Source organism: Poeciliopsis prolifica, unplaced genomic scaffold (genome assembly GCF_027474105.1).
Source record: "Poeciliopsis prolifica strain line A6 unplaced genomic scaffold, Auburn_PproV2 SCAFFOLD008, whole genome shotgun sequence".
Classification (NCBI taxonomy): Eukaryota; Metazoa; Chordata; class Actinopteri; order Cyprinodontiformes; family Poeciliidae; genus Poeciliopsis; species Poeciliopsis prolifica.
The window spans coordinates 3636814-3654092 of record NW_026562383.1 but is presented as its reverse complement, the minus strand read 5'-3'; the positions used below and the strand labels follow the sequence as shown (position 1 = coordinate 3654092).

General features: G+C 43.3%; 2 protein-coding genes across 2 annotated transcripts; one reads left to right on the top strand and one right to left on the bottom strand.

Annotated features, from left to right (window-relative positions):
• Window positions 1-3743: 3743 nt before the first annotated feature.
• On the top strand, window positions 3744-5693 carry LOC129361914 (transcription factor Jun-like). The gene has a single exon (XM_055033139.1). The coding sequence runs from the start codon at window positions 4115-4117 to the stop codon at window positions 5090-5092; it is 978 nt and encodes a 325-aa protein (XP_054889114.1). The 5' UTR covers window positions 3744-4114; the 3' UTR covers window positions 5093-5693.
• Window positions 5694-6284: 591 nt separating this feature from the next.
• On the bottom strand, window positions 6285-12764 carry tada1 (transcriptional adaptor 1). The gene is made up of 8 exons (XM_055033138.1): window positions 12513-12764; window positions 12079-12170; window positions 11926-11991; window positions 9107-9198; window positions 8687-8899; window positions 8425-8576; window positions 7700-7856; window positions 6285-7503 (listed from the first exon to the last, which is right to left on the bottom strand). Exons 1-8 carry the CDS (start codon window positions 12584-12586, stop codon window positions 7372-7374), a joined length of 978 nt encoding a protein of 325 aa, XP_054889113.1. The 5' UTR covers window positions 12587-12764; the 3' UTR covers window positions 6285-7371.
• Window positions 12765-17279: the final 4515 nt, after the last annotated feature.

Here is a 17279-nt window from a genome sequence, read left to right as displayed (position 1 = left end):
AAACAAGACAAACGTCAAGTTCGTTGTTTAGGAATGACCATGCAAGAAAATCTCTCTGAATCCAATTCCTGCTTTTTAAAACACAAACAAAAGGACAGAAACAGAGTCAGTCAATTGAAACTGTCCGACTTTATCTTTCTTCCCACTCTGCCGCTGTGCTCTTTACTTGAAGCAGCCGTCTAAAGGAGGCGGCGTGGGCTGAGAGCTGTGTGTTTGGGCCTTTAATGGTCAGCAGACGTGGAGGCACAGAGGAAAACCGGAGCAGCGGGACAGGAAGAAACAGCTGTTCTCCAACAAACACGGCGCAGACTGTGTTTGAAATGTCATCCGTCTCTCTCTCCGAGCCTCGGTTTGGATCCCTTCTCGAGTCCACGCGTGAAGGTAAGCAAAACTTTGCTCTGTTGATGCATCCAGCGCACGCACCATAACCCCTCGCTCTCTCTGTGTGTGTATGTGTGTGTGTTTTGCTCGGGTGGAGGAATCCCGGACCGTTCCGCCGCTGCCGGGAGGCCGATGGCTTTCAGCCTCCAACTGGAAAACTGTGTGCGGAGGAAACAGCTGGCCTTGGCAGGGAGAAGGGACGGGAGGGAGCGCTATTCTCTAAAGGTGACCCCGCTGGGCCAGCTGGAGGGAAAAGCCAACAGAGAAACAGGAAGCACGGCCAGGGCAGTGTGGTACTTAGATGGGAAATGACTCCTCTGTGGAGCCGACACACAGGTGCACAGAGACAAATTCAGACATGGTGTGTGTCTTAGAAATCTCTAACCTGCAAAAAGAGAGATAAGATTTGGAGTAGGACAAATGCAGACATGGATATGTCTTCTACCACAAAGGAGGCAAAAGACGTTTCTGAGACAACAACTACTGGAGTCCTTAAAGCTGCAGAGCGCAACTTTTTTAAAAAATATGTTTTGTTTCATATTTATTAAAACTGCCACCAAAGATCAGATGTCCTGAAGAAAAACAAACATCTAAATTCTCCCTGTGCTGCTATAGTAGTTTACAGAAACGCACTGCTCCCGGTCAGACAACCAATCAGAGCCAGAAGGAGAGTCTTAGCGCTGCCTATCAACCTCGTGTACGCTGCTCAATGTGCCAGCGGTTGAAAAACAAGTTACCCTTTACGGGAAAACCGTTTTGCCGCTGTAATCCAGCATTCGTGGCAGGCTATGATGTGGTGAGCCAGCTTTTGCTTGGCAGAGAGCACAAGTATGATGGACAGTGCTAAGACCCTCCCTCCTGGCTCTGATTGGTTGTTTCTGACTGAGTGGTGTATTTCAGCAGTTTGTTTTTGTTTTGATTTTTACAGGTTACTTGTCTTGGACACTATATTGTAACAACATAATCACAACTCTAACAAATGTGTAAAAAAGAAAACACTTTTAAAAAAAAAAAACATGAAAGTGTCATGCTGCAGCTATAAGGTTTTGAACTACTTATAAACAACAGGTTTTGCGACAACACTAGCAGTGTTGACTCGAAGCGCCTCTGGTTATCCCAGTTTAACTTTACTGGGGCTTGCTGACTTATTTAGTTGGCCGGAGAAGAACATGTTGAATAATAGAGTGAGGGAAACCAGCCGGACTGGACTGAGGCTCCAGGCAGCAGTGCAGATTCAGTTTATACCCAGAGGGCCTTGCATGTGGGAGTCACAAAAACTGGCATGTTTCACATTTTTTAACCGTCTGAATACCTCGGGTGTGTGAGCAAACGCAGCATTTTCCTAAGCATCGAGGCCGTTGGTTGTTTGCAAGTCATGCACAATAATATCAGAACTTGCTCTACTTAGAATACACACCGCATTCGTACAGCTGTGCTTGACAAACGGTGACAGGATTGTAATTTATTAGTACAAAAAAATGAAAAATAAAAATCTAATTCAGTATGAACTGATTGAACTTGTTTTTTTTATTTGTGAAGTGCCATAAAATCAAATTTTGTAGTGAATTAATCCTCTATAAATGCACTGACGCTGCTTGTTCTACAATATTTTGTGAAAATCCATAAACAAAAACCTATACAAGATTTTCATCTATTTTATATAAACAACCTACTGTTTATAAACATGATTGTTTCTGTAAAATCATAAGTTGTAAATATTTCTTTTTTTTTAGGGAAAGCAATTTACATCAATACTCTGTAATTTGTGTTTCTTGTTGTCGTCGAGACAGAAAAAACATCATTTACTGACCGGACAAGAAAAGTGTGTCGAATTGTCTGTTAATTTGCTGAATGAATTCAGATTTTATACCTACGTTTCATCATTTGGTAAACACGATTGGTCAAAGATTACATGTGTTGTAATCGTGGTACCGGGATGGAGCCTCACTTTTATTCAAAATATTTTTTTTTCATTGACGCAACTTTACTGGTTCAAAATCAGTTTTTCTTTTTTTCTATTTTTTTTGCAATGTAACTATAGTCATTCACTTTCCCCAGTAGTCGGTCAGCTCAATTATTGGACTCTGTGTGATGTCACTGACCCAAATACTAAAAAAAAAAAAAAAAATTGAAAACATATCTCATGAAATCCCTCAGTGGAAATCTACACTTCATCCATCAGCTGTACTTTTACTGTCTGTGTACAATTTGTCGGTAGAAGAAATAAGATTTAATGAAGACATTAAATTTATTGTCAGTAAGTTATGTTGTTTCTACAGGTGCCTAAAATTATATAAAAAAGGAAATTACATCTCAACCAACCTGACCCCACGCACCTAACCCCCAGCAGTCTTTACATTGTGACACTCTCGCTTTCTCAGAATGACAGACTTTTCAAATCTTCTAAGATCACGAAATGGACCAAATGTATTTCAGTTGCTTGCTTGCTAAAACCCACCGGGACCTCTCTGGTCTTGGATTCCCAGGACCAGAACTAATAAGCGGGAGCCAGCATTTAGTTCCTCAGCTCATCAGCTGTGTTGGCTCCTTTAAATCAGGACTGGAAACACAGCTGACATCAGCTATTCAGCAAAGGCAAACACTTATTATTATTATTTTATTATTATTATTTAATCAGTCTCTACTCATTTGTTTTTATTTGCGTTTTACAGCTTCTTTCTTCTTCTTTTTTTTTTTGTAAATACAAAACCTAAACTATGTTACACTTTTTCTCCAGCACGCACTGGCCTTTTGAATGTAATCTTCATGCAAAGCACTTCAAAGTGTCTCCAGGACTCGGGATCAAACATTTCCATCTGCGGCTTTGACACAAACTGCGAAAACAGTGCGACTTTTAAGAGCGTCTTTCCCGGACCGAAAGCACTCTCGATCTGGGTCAGGCTCATGGTCTGTGGTCTATCTTTAAACAACACTTCCTGAACCGCTTCATCTGTCTATTCCTGACAGAAAGAAAACGAAAAGAAGAGAAAAGAAAGGAAAAGAAATCACTCTCGAGACTTTTGCTCTTCGACACTTAAATCTGACCCAGTAAAACCTGAGTCCTGGCGTCCATGACGGTATGAAAAAATAAATAAATAAAAAAGAAAAAGTGTCGCGATCGGGACGGATTCAATAGAAATTGAGCGGGTAACTAAATATTCAAAAACACTACGTAATCCCAGAGTACATTGCTGCTGCGCCTTGCATTACCTAATCCCATGAACCCTCGCGAGGAGAGGCGGGGACAGGGCCGGTTGTCGGAGCAACACACATGTCATCAGACGAGCCCCGCCCACTCGCTCGCCCCCAGCCAATCGCGGGGCGTAGAAATGACATCATTGTTATTTTCAGTGGGGCTGCAGCTTAGAGGTGGATAAAGTTCGTCTCCACGTTGGAAGTGATTGAAAGTATTACCCGTTTTCGGAGTGTTATTATTATGAAGTGTTTTCAGTCGTTAGAGCGGGAGGACGAGCCACAGCGGGACGTTTGACGCACAAGACGCTCGGCGGCGGAAGAAAAACGTCTTTTGTTTTTCGTCGATGACCGCACCGTCCACAAAGGAAAACTTTCCTCGGGACGCAAAAGTTGTCAAGTGAGTTGAACTCCCAACAATAGGCAGCGTCCGCCTCGGGACCGCGGACTGACCGTCACGGAATACACCGTGAAAAACCAATAAACGTCGGACTCTTTGCTCAAACTCTACCGTTTGGACGGGATTCGGAAGAAAAAGTTTATGTCTAGAAAAATCCGTAAAATGGAAGCGACGTTCTACGACGAAGCCGTAAATGCCTCCAACTCCCAGCACGACGGGGCGGCTGTGTACGGGTTCAACCCCAAGACAATGAAGCAAACTATGACCCTGAACCTGAACGACCCCAAAAACTTCAAGCCCCAGCTCGGAGCAAAAGCCCTGGACATTCTCACGTCGCCCGATGTCGGCTTACTGAAGCTGGCGTCGCCGGAGTTGGAGAGACTGATCATCCAGTCCTGCACTGGTCTGACGACTCCCACCCCGACCCAGTTCATCTGCCCCAAGAACGTCAGCGACGAGCAGGAGGGCTTCGCGGAGGGGTTCGTGAGGGCCCTGGCCGAGCTCCACTACCAGCAGATCCCCGCCGCCCACCCTGACGCTCAGACCGGCGGGACCAGCGGGGTGGCACCCGGCGCAGTTCCGTGCGAAGGCGGCGGGATTCCCTACAGTTGCACGGTGCGCACGGAGCCGCCCGAGTACACCAACCTGGCCGGTTTTAGCCGAACCGTGGGCTCCGCGTCCGCACCTGTCGCGGAGAGGCACCCGCCCACAAGTTATCCGGGAGCCCCGCAGCCGCCACACAGCCACACGGACCACCAGCTGGCGGCGCAGCAGCAGCACCCGCGGTTGCAGACGCTCAAGGAGGAGCCGCAAACGGTGCCCGAGATGTCCGGCGATACGCCTCCGCTCTCCCCGATCGACATGGAGACCCAGGAGCGCATCAAGGCGGAGAGGAAGCGCATGAGGAACAGGGTGGCCGCCTCCAAGTGCCGGAAAAGGAAGTTGGAGAGGATCTCCCGACTGGAGGAAAGGGTCAAGAACCTGAAAACCCAGAACACGGAGCTGGTTTCTTCCGCCAACGTCCTTCGGGACGAGCTGGCTCTGCTCAAGCAGAAGGTCATGGACCACGTCAACAGCGGCTGTCAGCTCATCCTGACGCAGCAGCTCCAAGCCTACTAGGCTGCGGAGACTGACGGAGCCAATAAAGGACCAAATGCAACTTCAGATGGCTGCTTGACACCTTCCACCAACTCCCTCCCTCCCTCCCCCACAACCGACAGCACAGACACGAACTGTTTTGGCTTGGTCGGTGTAAAAGGAAGCCAACACCTGTTATGTTGCAGACGCACACAGCTGAGTGAAACTTTTGCTCCTATTCGTCTGCCCACTTTTGAATTTCACTACATTATTATTATTATTATTTCTACCAGAACTTGTAGGTCAGGCGTGGAAAATGTGCACCTCATCACAGGAACTGAGGTGACGTGGGGGATACAGCTGGACACGGTGAAAACACAATGACAGCTCGAGTTTAAAGAAAAGAAGAGAACACTAACAGCTTTCACACCTTCCAGACGGTTTTATTGTTATTATCTGTAGGTGTGTGTAGCTTACCGACAGCTGCCTTACTTTCAGAACACTCTTCTTCATACGACTTTTTAATACGTGTGTAACTTGTTAAGAAAAAAAAATCATAACTCTTTGTAATATTTGTACGCTGCATTTTTGAGCACTTAAATGTAAATAAGGCTGAACGAATAAAAAGAAAAGTTGAACATATCATGCTAGCATTTTCTGTCTAGTTCATAAGGAGCGAGAAGCAAAGCGGCTTTCGTCATCCCAGACTCGGGAACAGACGGGACCTTGAGTCATTCTGTGGCGTGTGAGGCGCGAGCGCTCATTGGATAGAGCCCGGCTTCCGGAAGTAAGCCGCAGGGAGCCCAAATATGGGAAGATGACTCTGGAAGGCTGCGCGTGGCTGAATCACTACCCCTCACAATCCCCCCCCCCCCCCCCCCCCCCCCGCTGCTGGTGACTCCGACAAGTAACCACTAAAGAAAACGCAGCTCTGTTTACACACTTAAGTGCGTAGTAAAAACGCAGTGCATAATTTAGCTTAAACAAAATGACTTTTATTTTATAACTGTGATATATATATATATATATATATATATATATATATATATATATATATATATATATATATAATATATATATATATAAAACAAAAAGCATGAACACATATACAATGTAGAAACACTGAGGATCACCAACACTGCCACTAGAAACTAGTAAATATTAGACATTATGTTTCAAGATGAGTTCAATGCACACAGTAAACTTCAGATCTTCTCCAGACCAGATTCCAGCATTTTCTCTCATACACCGCACTTTACTGAAATATTTGTTGTTGTTTTTTTTTACTAATTTAACAATTTTCACATCAACATTGCAACCTAAAATCTTAACAGTTCTTTGCTAGAAAGTTCTGTGATTTAATCCTAATTTGTCAATGGAAGACCTCTTGTTTTTACAACAAAAAATCTGAAAAGTGTGGTGTAAATTTCTCTGCTCCAGCCAAACCTACAGAGGCATAATGGTGCCAACATGTTTCACCCGTTTAAGGTGAGATTAAATTATTTGCCAAGGTGGGGGCTGGGGGTGTTTGCCACACTTCACAATTATGTGTTACAAGGTGCAAATAAAAAAAATCTTACTTAAATTAGTAAAGTAAAACAGAAAAAAATTGAACCTTTTATGCTATTTAGGAGGAAGTAATAAGCAAAGTGTCCCGATTGTAACACCATACACAACCAAAGCTGGAGGTACAGTTGATAAATTGAATCCGTTTAAAAAAAGATTTCTTTTGTATTTTTGTCAAATTTCTAATAATTAACATTACTTGCAGCTTCGTAAAGGTGATGGACATCCAGGATGCAACTTGTTATTCCTTAAAGCAGCAGGTTATATTTGAAGAAGAAATTCCCACAAGAAATCCACCAAAAGCATGAAAGTATTTTTGGTCTAATTTCTGGTGCAGATATCTTCATACAGTTGTATCTTGCTGAAACATTGCTTGTGTGTTAGTGCACCTGAAATAAGAAAAAACTACAATATTTCCACTAGAAACTAGACCAAAAACACTTGGTAAGACTTTGTTTTTTCCAGAACTAGACTGTTTGCTCCTATAGTTTAAAATAGACTAAAATTATAGCTATTAGAACCAACTGTTTCCTATTGTGCAGTGAACAAGTAATTAAAGTTGGACAGGTAAAGTTTTTACGTCATTCCAGCTTCCTGGTTTTCCTCTTGCTCCATCTTCTGTAAGCCACAGGTAGAATCCAAGTCCTCCACTTTCCAGGAAACACCGCCCCCCCATATGGGTGTTCTGGAGATTGACTGGTTTGCAGAGACGAACTCAGTCCCACAGTCTGGCGAGGAGAGAGTCAGAGAGACTCTCAGCTGGCCAGCCTCTGCCTGTGTATGCGGTCCTGCTCCAGCTCCTCATGGCTGGGGTGCCAGAGCTGGACCAGGATGCGCTCCATGTTGAGGGCGTACATGGTGTGGGAGGGCATCACGGCGCGATGAACCTGCGCCACACAGACAATTCACGAAGCGTTAAAGCAAGCTAACCCTTACCGCCTCTCCTCCCCCAGAGCCTGAATTAGATTCTACTCAAGGCCCCATACTATCTTGGGCCGGCCCTTGATAATTTTTAAAAGTAAAAATAGATAAAAGAAACCGTTCTGCTCATATATGCAGACACATTTTTGCTGATCTTCGTACCTTTAGTGCTTCCAGGAGGTCAAACATGCTGATTGGAGGAAGAGGCGCAGGTAGCGTGTCAGAGGAGCAAGCGAGCAAGTGGACGGCTTTTTGCTCGGCGTCGTCGGGCGACGGCTGAGGCGGCGGGCATGCAGCAAGAGACGCGCTTGGAGGAGGACTTAAAAAGAAACAAAAATCACACACACAAAAATAACATTTGTCTTAAGTAGCATGCATCAAACTCCAGGTCTGGGGGCCGAATCTGTCCCGCCAGGTTTTATGTGGACCCCTAAAGTCTAGAAAAGGGATCTACAAACTTTGCCCGCATTACAGTTAAATGCATCTTATTCAAAGCCACAAATGTTATGAGGTAAAACTTTGTAGTCATTTTTAAAGAAACACTGCTTTATTTCAATGTTTAGGTTTTAAAATAATAATAAAAAGAACCTAAAACTTTGTAAAAAAAATTTGAAAAAAGATACATCTTTCTTAGAAAATGACGTGAAAGAACCCTTCAAAATTTGAAACCTGAAAATCAGCAATTAATTAAAATACATCAATGTCCAAAAAAAATTAACTTTACAACACATAGAAATTAGCGCTTTGGCTAAATCTGGCGCATTAACAGAAATATCGATTAATAGGCGTTGTCCCGAGCAACACACATTTGATCCTGATGTGGCCCCAGACCAAAATAAATGAGCGTGACGGCCCTGAGTTAACTAGAAAACGTTGACGCTCGCTACCATTCGCTGATGCCGTGGTACGCAGACAGGCTGTTCTTCAGATAAGGTCGAGGTGTGACGTCGGTGCCGAAGGCGTAAGGGAAGTGTCCGTCACGTAGCCGGTACGCCTTCCTCCGAGTGATTACGGCGGTCAGGACGTCTTTCAAATGGTGCTGAAATGAAAGTTCGGTGATTTGCGCCAAGCATGTGGAAGAAACAGGATGCGACGGAGAAAGTAGTTCTAAAATGTTTGTGAGCAGGCATATGGATGACGACGGCCCACCTCCACGGCACAGACCACGGTGCTGATGGCGTCTTCTGTGACGTTGTCCAGCCCCATCTCGAAGGCGGTGACCATCATGCGGGCCTCCAGCTGGCCCCGGGTCGGCAGCAGCAGCGTGTGGGCGCTCAGCCGTAGCTCCTCCTCCTCGCCGCCCGCCTCCCGCGGGCTGAACGGCTGTGCGCCGAACAGAGGGTTCTGTGGCTGGAAGCGGTGCTGTGTGGCACCGAACGCAACATCGCAACGAGACGGTGAGACAACTACTGAACGTGCAGCGAATCATTCATTACCTGTCCCAGACATTAAGGACCACCGCTCATGACCCAAACAACTGGCTTATCTGAACTGTGACTTCCTCTGAAGTGAATTTAGAGGGAAAAAAAATTCCACTAAAAAACTAATAAAATAAGAAAGAGGATTTACATCAAATTTCTGCCTGGAGGAACATTTCTTCTTTCCTTTTGACTTGTCAGACTTTGAGGCACAGCTTTGCCACTGCAAGGAGCCTGGGCCCTCTAGAGGATAGAGAAGGAAACACAAGAAGCATAAATAATTAATAACTAGTGGGCAAGTGAGAGAATAGGCTCTTAAAACGGGTTATGACTCATGATCAAAGTAATGGAAAGAGTCTTGTTGTGACACACATCTGCAGCATAAACTGAACTTGAATATTATTTTATTATCTGCAACAAACTTAAAAGTACCGCAAAAAAAACAGCAGAAACAAAAAAAAAAAAAAAAACATACTTGGCACATCCATACATTTCTCACAAAATGTTAAGAGATATTTGTTTTTTGGGGTGAAATCCGTGGAAAACAGAAAAAAAATCTCCAAGTGTCTCCATGGCGTTCATATCGTGTCATGAGCTCTTGGTCTTGACAGCAACATCTCATGTTGGTCACAAGTCGACTCGGACTACGCAAACGCATTTTCAGATTTTTGTTTTTACATATAAAAGAAATTGGATTTCGGTTTTTTTTTGCGTGGTCGTTCATACCACTGATCGATGCGACTGCAATCAGAAGTTTCCAAAACGAGCCGAAGAACGTTGACATCACCCTCCGGCGCTCGGTTTATGGAAGTGTTGATGGCCGCCATGGTTTCTGAATAGATTTTAAAGCTTATTCATCAACCGGAGACAGCAGTGGGATTGTCACAAAAATCGTCCGACAAAGGAAGCTAAACAAAAAGAATAAAAATTTTAAAAAAGCACAACTAATAGAAACGGCGTTTTGTGGGGCATTGACTGCAACCTCTGTAGAAAAATCTGTTTGGATGCGTAGTCAAAGCTAAAAGTGGTGGGATTGGGACGTGATGCGCTTCAGTGGAAAAGACTTCTTTTATAGTTACGATACGTTTCAGCCATTGCTCAAGACCAGTGGAGAATTATGCATCACGTAAAAGTGACTCTTTCAGTCTCTTTGCAACCATGTTGCAACCTGGTGACGAAGCTCTGTGGCCGCTTCTGTTGGACAACATCCTGTTCGTGACTTTGCAACGGTAAGGTCCTGGTGAGCGTCTTGGTCTCTTCATGTCCAAATACAATCCATGTATATTGGCCTATTTATGTAACAGATACCAAAACAGAATTTTGCTCCTTTTTTAGAGAGCAAAGACTTGTACAAAACACGTGCATTCAAAGGTTTAGGTGAAAGTAATCTGTAAACCTTAAAGCGCATTGTGGGTTAGTTCTGAAAATTCACCCGAAACCCGAATATGCGAGTAGTGTTAAATCGACAGCAACTTCAGACGCAGAGACAAAATGCCTTTGTGTGCAGCGGCGGAACGAGCGGGGGTGTCCGGACGGCAACGCAGGTTTGATGTATGGAGGGTATTTCCTAGTTCTCTCCTCTGACTAACCAAAACCGAGACAGATTAGAAAACTTATTCAGGCGCCACACAGGTTTAAGGTTACGTTTACAGGGATAAAGTGGGAATTTAGAAGACTAAACACAATCCTAAATCTAAGTGGGGAAGCCATAATCCTGAGATCAGTGGAGAGTTTGATTATTTATAGAAACTGAAAAGAACACGACTCACGTTGAACGGGTTAACAAAGAAAGCAAAGCTACTTACTGCCTTGTAAAGGTGTCATTTCTAAAGCGGAACACCACCAGGAATTAAAGCACCAGCAGATTCAAGGGCAACAATAATTGACTTCATAAAACCTTGTTGTTTTCTTTCGGGATGTGTCGAAAAGCGCTCTTAAAAAAGGACAGCATCCTTTGGAAATCAGTTACCCAGTTAACTTCCTGGTTAAACACACCCCGGATTTAGTCCATGTTCTCTGTGTACACTGAGGATAATAGCAAACTAAGCACTTGATCTTAATTGATTATCCCAAATACAGTTTTCTTTCTTAAACCAGAAATAAATCATTTGTTCCTTGATTTAACCACTTTGACTTATTTCTTTCATTTTGTGTGCATACCGTTAAGCTCAAAGTTATTCACACACCTCTCCCATAAAGAATAAGATGTAAAACTGCTTTCATTCAACCAAAACGTTTTGTTTCTATTTCACACAGTGTCGAGAGCAAAGAGATTTTTTTATTTTCTTTTGTGCAATATTAATAATGTCAGTAAATGGTTGAACAGTAGACATATAAATATCAAATAACAGCCCAAATTTTTAGAATTGTGTGTCCTGGCAAATTTCTTAATGTGTTCGGAGGTTTTCCGATGTTTGGTGATAATTTCTAATCAGTTTATTACAACCCCTAATCATTTTCTGAACAGTTCTGGAAGTTTTCTGATGGAAATGACTGTCCAAACATTATGAAACTGGGAAATATTTTGCATTTGACAGCTTGAACCAAAGTGCTTTCAATGCCTTTTATCCTGTGTTGAAAAAATAAGACGATGATGAATTTTACAGTAACGAATCTGATGATGACGAAGATGTGCGCTATGAGAGCTTTGATGAACACTTCGTTTACTGTAGCGAAGCTTTTCTGCTTCCTACATGCCACAAAAGGTTTGACCCAAGTCATGCAGTTTAAAGGGCAGTAATGCCTGTAAACCTTTGAATTATTTACTTTTTTTAAGTTTTCCATTTTGTCTTAGGTAATAGTGACTGACCTAAGACAAGAGACATTTGGTCAGGTTTAACTTGAGGCAATGAGAGAGAAAAAAATGTGTATTATGTGTCTTGTTATTCAGTTTCTGTAAATATCTTGTGTCTACTGTAGGTGTCGTTAAACGCTTTACCGCTTGCACTAATCCGGATGCATCAAACTCACCTGGTGTGGAAACAATGATCTGACATCGCGTGAGAATGGCCAACAGGAAGTCGTTGTGAAAGTGGACTGGGACAGAAAGCAGGACACGTGTGATAAGCATCATTGCTTTACAGAAAACGCTGGAAAGGACAGCAGCTTCTTCTGCACACCAACCATTCTCCTGAGGCAGCAGGCGACGTGCCTCGACGTCAAACTCTTCTTTGCTAATCTTCTGTTTGAACCACAGCTTTAGGTTAGCCCAATAACTGCGGGGACAACACAGATTAGGACGGAGAAAGCTTCAAAAATAGCTACAATTAACTTTTTTTCGTTTAACGTCATACAACTTAATGACACTCTTTAACTAAAATAAAACAGAAAGAGCTACGTCTATCATTCGCAGCACGAAAATTTTCAAAAAAAAGCCAAAACGGATATTCAGTATACCGCTAAAAACATTAGCTAGCTAATGCTAATGGCTACGTGCTAGCCAGGCGCTAATACGAACAGATGCCTCAAATAAGCTGTAGGATTTTTCTGCGACATGGGAATGGGGTGCACGTTAAACCACACGCAGAGGAATCTCATTAGCAGCCCTTTCATCTTACTGCTTCACGTTATCGCCGATGGCGTTCGTCAAATTCTTCTTCGCAATCTCCAGCTCGCTAGCGTGAGCGGCCATAGCGTCAAAAGCACGTCATTACCAAGCGACGCCGAGGTTTTATGCAAACTTCTTCAGAAAATGAAAGTTATTTAACAAGAAATAAATAAATAAAAAACAATCAAATTTTAATCTTGTACGTTTTTTTAGCCGACACATAATTACCAGCCAATTGATAGAAGACAGTTTTGTTGTTTTTTACGTTGTTTTCCGAAGAAAAAGGAAGTAACTGGTGTTTACAGTTGAACCTTAAGTATGAAGGATTACCGAACCGTTACTTCCATCTTGTGGCAGAATATGGTACTGCAGTTCAATCTCCACCTAAATGTCCCGGGCAAACGTATCCTTTTGCCCCTTGTTTGGCTTTGTCGGGATTCAATTTCAATGATCAATGTATTCTTTTGTTTTTATTAAAACCAACATAATCTACTGCATATAAAATAACGATTGGTTTACTGAAATCTACATAAAATTATAGAAGAATATACATAAAAAAGTATATTTATAATTAAACCAATGCATGCATTCAAATATTTACTGGGAATATTCCAATGCTTTCCCATTTTTATCGTAATTAATACGATGGGCGATGACCACGTTTGCGTTTGTAATACAACTTCTCGACCACCAGATGGCGGTATTTCCTTTCAGTTATCACGGTTGTTTGGTAGTCATGCTTGCCCGAATGTGGGGAACCTCATCTACCTGTTGGTGGGCTCCGTCTGCTCATCCTGTACAGGATCCATGTCATCACAAGGGTGTTGGGTCTAGGAGTAAAACACTCATTCCGAAAGGCTTTCCCACCCTGGAAGAGATGTAATGTCCTCAAAGAGACTTCTCCGTCGGTCCTCGGGTCTCCTCCAGAGTGTGGACAGCGTCCTGGTCAGATGTCTGAACCACCTCAACTGTGGCAGCTCTACTCTAAGTCCCAGAGTGAGAGAGACGGTGTGCAGGCCTGCTGAACTCCTCTGAGCTCTGGGAACAAGATTGACTTTGTACTGGAGTTTTTGCTTGGATTAGACAAGGATAGCCTTTTAAAGCATCCCAAGGTACTTTAAAAGTACTCTGTCGTCAAGCTTTGCCGAAATGCGAAACACTGTTGTAAGGGGAATGCGTTTTAAAAGCAAGAACAATGAAATGACTTCCAGATTTAGTCACTAAATCTGATGTAAATTGCACACAAATAAACTCACAAATGCAACACGTTGCACACATTGGTGTGGTTAGAGGTCTTCCTGTTCCCGAAAAGAGATAATTCCCGACTCTTCCCTGAACCTTATCAACACTTAATTTGGCTTCCATCAATGCAAGGACGTTCGATGCTTGACATTTCCAAATGTTTCGCCTTCCCCAGTGTTTTTGCTGCACAACTTAATCAAATAGGAAATATGCCTTTTCAGTCCCCTGTGGATATTTTTCTTTTCTGATTTCATAGCGTTCCTACTGCATAAAATCCAAGCATCTGTCAGCAATTTTAATGGAATTAAAGTAGCAGTCTGTTGGAATATTTGATCAACGTCCCGCGCTAACCACTCCACATTCCTACCCCGTTCAATAGTCAGTCACATGTGCCGCTAATGTGGAATGCGGCAGCAAAAATATACTTCTTTAAGAAGAGATTAAATGCTATTTTTCTTCTAGCGTGGCCTATATTTGGAATCCTATTGCTCCTCTGTACTGGATGTAAAGTATTCCTGTGGTCCCCTCCGTGGTCCTCCGCGGCCCCTCGAGTTCATACCCCTCTCAGGCAGCTTGGTCTTGGTCGGGAGGCCCATTTGTTTTTACTCTGTTTAAGCCATGGTACAAAAACAGTCAAGTAGTCAGGGTGATGGCTTCTCTGGCTCTGCACTCGCAACCGGGCATGAAGTCTTAAACAGAGCGCCGTGACTCACGCCATTCATCACAATAAGTGGGATCTTACAGCCAGAACACATACAGCTAATATGTCTGACTGTGGACTGCTTGTGGGTTTCTCACTTCAGTGGGCAAGCGCTGACTCCAGTGTTTTGAGGTCAAAGTTCTTGACAGAGGATATCCCCTTGATCGCGTGGAGGGTTTAAAGTTTGGAGTCTAGAAATTCCAACCACATTAACAACGAGAGCCATCTGACTTCTTGGGTCATTAATGGAGTGGATGTGTTTTCCACACTAAACGTCTGCTAATACGCAAGCAAGGAGCACGCTCACAGCAGGGCTCTAATTTTAGCCTCGGTGACTTAACTTATCCTGGCAAAATACATAAACACATAAAAACAACTTAAGAAAATAAGAAAAAGTTGAACTTGCAATTACGTTCAGGTATCCCTAAATAATATCTAGCGGAACAAAATACCTTCAAAGTTACCTGGTTAGTGACAGACAGAGAGATTTGTTTTTCATGTCTGACATTGTGTTAAACTGGTTCACTTCTTACCTATCAGGTCTTTTTCTGTTCTTATGAACCAGGTTCACTCACATAGTGCACCACTGTCTTGTGGGGTACCTCAAGGTTCAGTGTTGGGCCTTGTCCTGTTTTAATTTACATCTTGTGGGGTGTAGCCTAAAAAAACGCTGCACTGACATACGATTGTATTAATCTTTTCAACCATTCAGCTGACTGTCCGACATCACATCATGCCAAACAATCCAGTTAAATGCGAACGAAACAGAAACTTTTTATTTCCTCCAATGAAAAAAGTCTTTACATCAGGACTTTAGCTCCTAGTCTGAAAACTGGTCTCACAAATCTGGGCACCGTCTATGACAGTCCATTATCTTTTGACAGTCACCGTAAAATGCTTGTTAGAGGTGTCTTTATCATTTACGGAGCATCTCTAAGTTGAGATCTTGTGTGTCACGAACTGAGCAAGAGATGATTAGTCATGATCTCATTTCGCACCTCTTACACTTCAGCAGCAGTTTAATCGGGACCATTCTGGACCTTTTGGGTTCTCCGGCTTCACACAGGACTCTGATGTCTTTGAGACAAATGTTGTTGGCTTTTGCCTAATGTCTCTTTTTGTGTGTTTTAATTGTTTTGCTTTGTGATTTATATGTCTGTGAAAGTTGTAATGGAAATAAAAATTTTACTTGCTTTGCTGGAGTCTCAAACAGGACAAAGGATAAAGTGGCGAGGAGCTTACACAAGAATTAGGTTATAAAGCAACATCCCCAGCTTGGAAAATCTCACAGAGATGGCACAACTATTAACCTACCAAGACTTCCTAGGTCTCTCCAAAACATATGCTTACAGATCAGACAAATAGAGAAATGATCAGAGAAACAGCAAAGACGGTCCTGGTAGTGACTCTTGAGGAGCTGCAGAGATCAACAACTTGGGTGGGAGAATCTGTCAACAGATGTGGACAGCGATTGCGTCGAAAACCACAGGATGCCACACAACAATACCATGGACAAAACTCATCTGGTCAGATGAGACCAAAGTGTAAACTTTTCCCCAGTAGAAATAAAGGAAGCTGGTCAGGGTCGATAGGGAGAGAAGACTTGAGACCGGGGGTGGAGGTCCACCGTCCAGCCACAGCTACATCAGGAAGGATCAAAGCATATTTATTTGTTAGAGTGGACCGATGATGCATTTGTGGTGAGACTCAAAGAGGTTCTTTCCGTATGCTTTCTGACCGAGCTTGAGCTTTTTCGAAAAGAACAAAGGGCAAACATGTCAAAGCTGGTAGAGAGTGAGACATACCTCAAAAGACCTGTGGTTGCGGTTGCAGTGAGATCTGGTTGGGTGTTTTATTGGCTAGATTTGATTGAGTGACTTTTATTCACACAACATGGTGAAAACCTCCAAATGGTGAAATAGGTCTACTAAAGTCCCAATGAAAGATAATAAAGACAATGAGGTAGAGTGACAAAAAAACAAAAACCTCAAAGGATGTGAATACTTTCCCTTAAACTCTTATTCACATAGCGGTCCATTGTACTAAGTGCTGGGAGTGAGAACTGAACCTCTCGGCTCTAAAGTGAGCCTTTTCCAGAACCCTCCACATAATTGTCCTTTTTTTGTATAGGTTTCTGCTAATGTCAAAACTCTAAGACAGGACTCACTTCCACAGATTTTTTTTTCCACCATGCCCATCAGGTTAGAAGTTTTTAAAGAAAACATCTTCCACATCCTGTCTGTTGATTTTGCCGTTAGACTCTCCACTGCACTTTGGAGGGTTAACGAGTTGCTCTCACGGACGTTTATGCTCTACAACAGCAGATCCTTTTCTGGCAGAGAACTGTCCCAACATCTTCCGAGCCTTGCGGTAAACTCTGCAGACGGGAAGCTCCTCTCGGCGACAAGGAGGTGCTTTCAGCTCAGAGACCTGCAGCGTTTCTCGGAGGACCACACCGCAGCGGCGGTCGGCCATCCTCCGTCTGTCGGCCAGCGATCGGAGGTGGTGAGTGTGGTCCTTTCAGGGGGAGCCAAGGATGTCACCTTCACTGTTCCAGGGTCCGGGCTGTGCAGGGGCTTGGTTTTCGTGGGCGAGCCGCGCATTTCCATGCCGTTTAAAATGCAAAGGCTCAGCCTGTGTGCTGGGCAAAGTTAGTGGAAAACTGGGCCGGCAGCTCCAGTGGTTATGGAGCAAGCCGCACAGCGGCCCCATCGCTAATGGAGCACCAAAGTAGACCTATTAGAGGAAGCTGCCTGTTCATTCCTAATTACAAGGAGAGATTTAAAGGGAGTGTGTGTAACTTTTATACAAAAAAAAAAAAAAAGTTTTTCTCAA

Excerpts from the sequence above, each read along its gene's own strand:
- tada1 (XM_055033138.1), bottom strand. The coding sequence starts at position 12,586 with ATGGCCGCTCACGCTAGCGAGCTGGAGATTGCGAAGAAGAATTTGACG. Across the intron at positions 11,992-12,078 it reads CCTGCTGCCTCAGGAGAATG|TCCACTTTCACAACGACTTC; the intron begins GTTGGTGTGCAG and ends TTTCTGTCCCAG. Across the intron at positions 8,577-8,686 it reads CCGTGGTCTGTGCCGTGGAG|CACCATTTGAAAGACGTCCT; the intron begins GTGGGCCGTCGT and ends CTTTCATTTCAG.
- LOC129361914 (XM_055033139.1), top strand. The coding sequence starts at position 4,115 with ATGTCTAGAAAAATCCGTAAAATGGAAGCGACGTTCTACGACGAAGCC.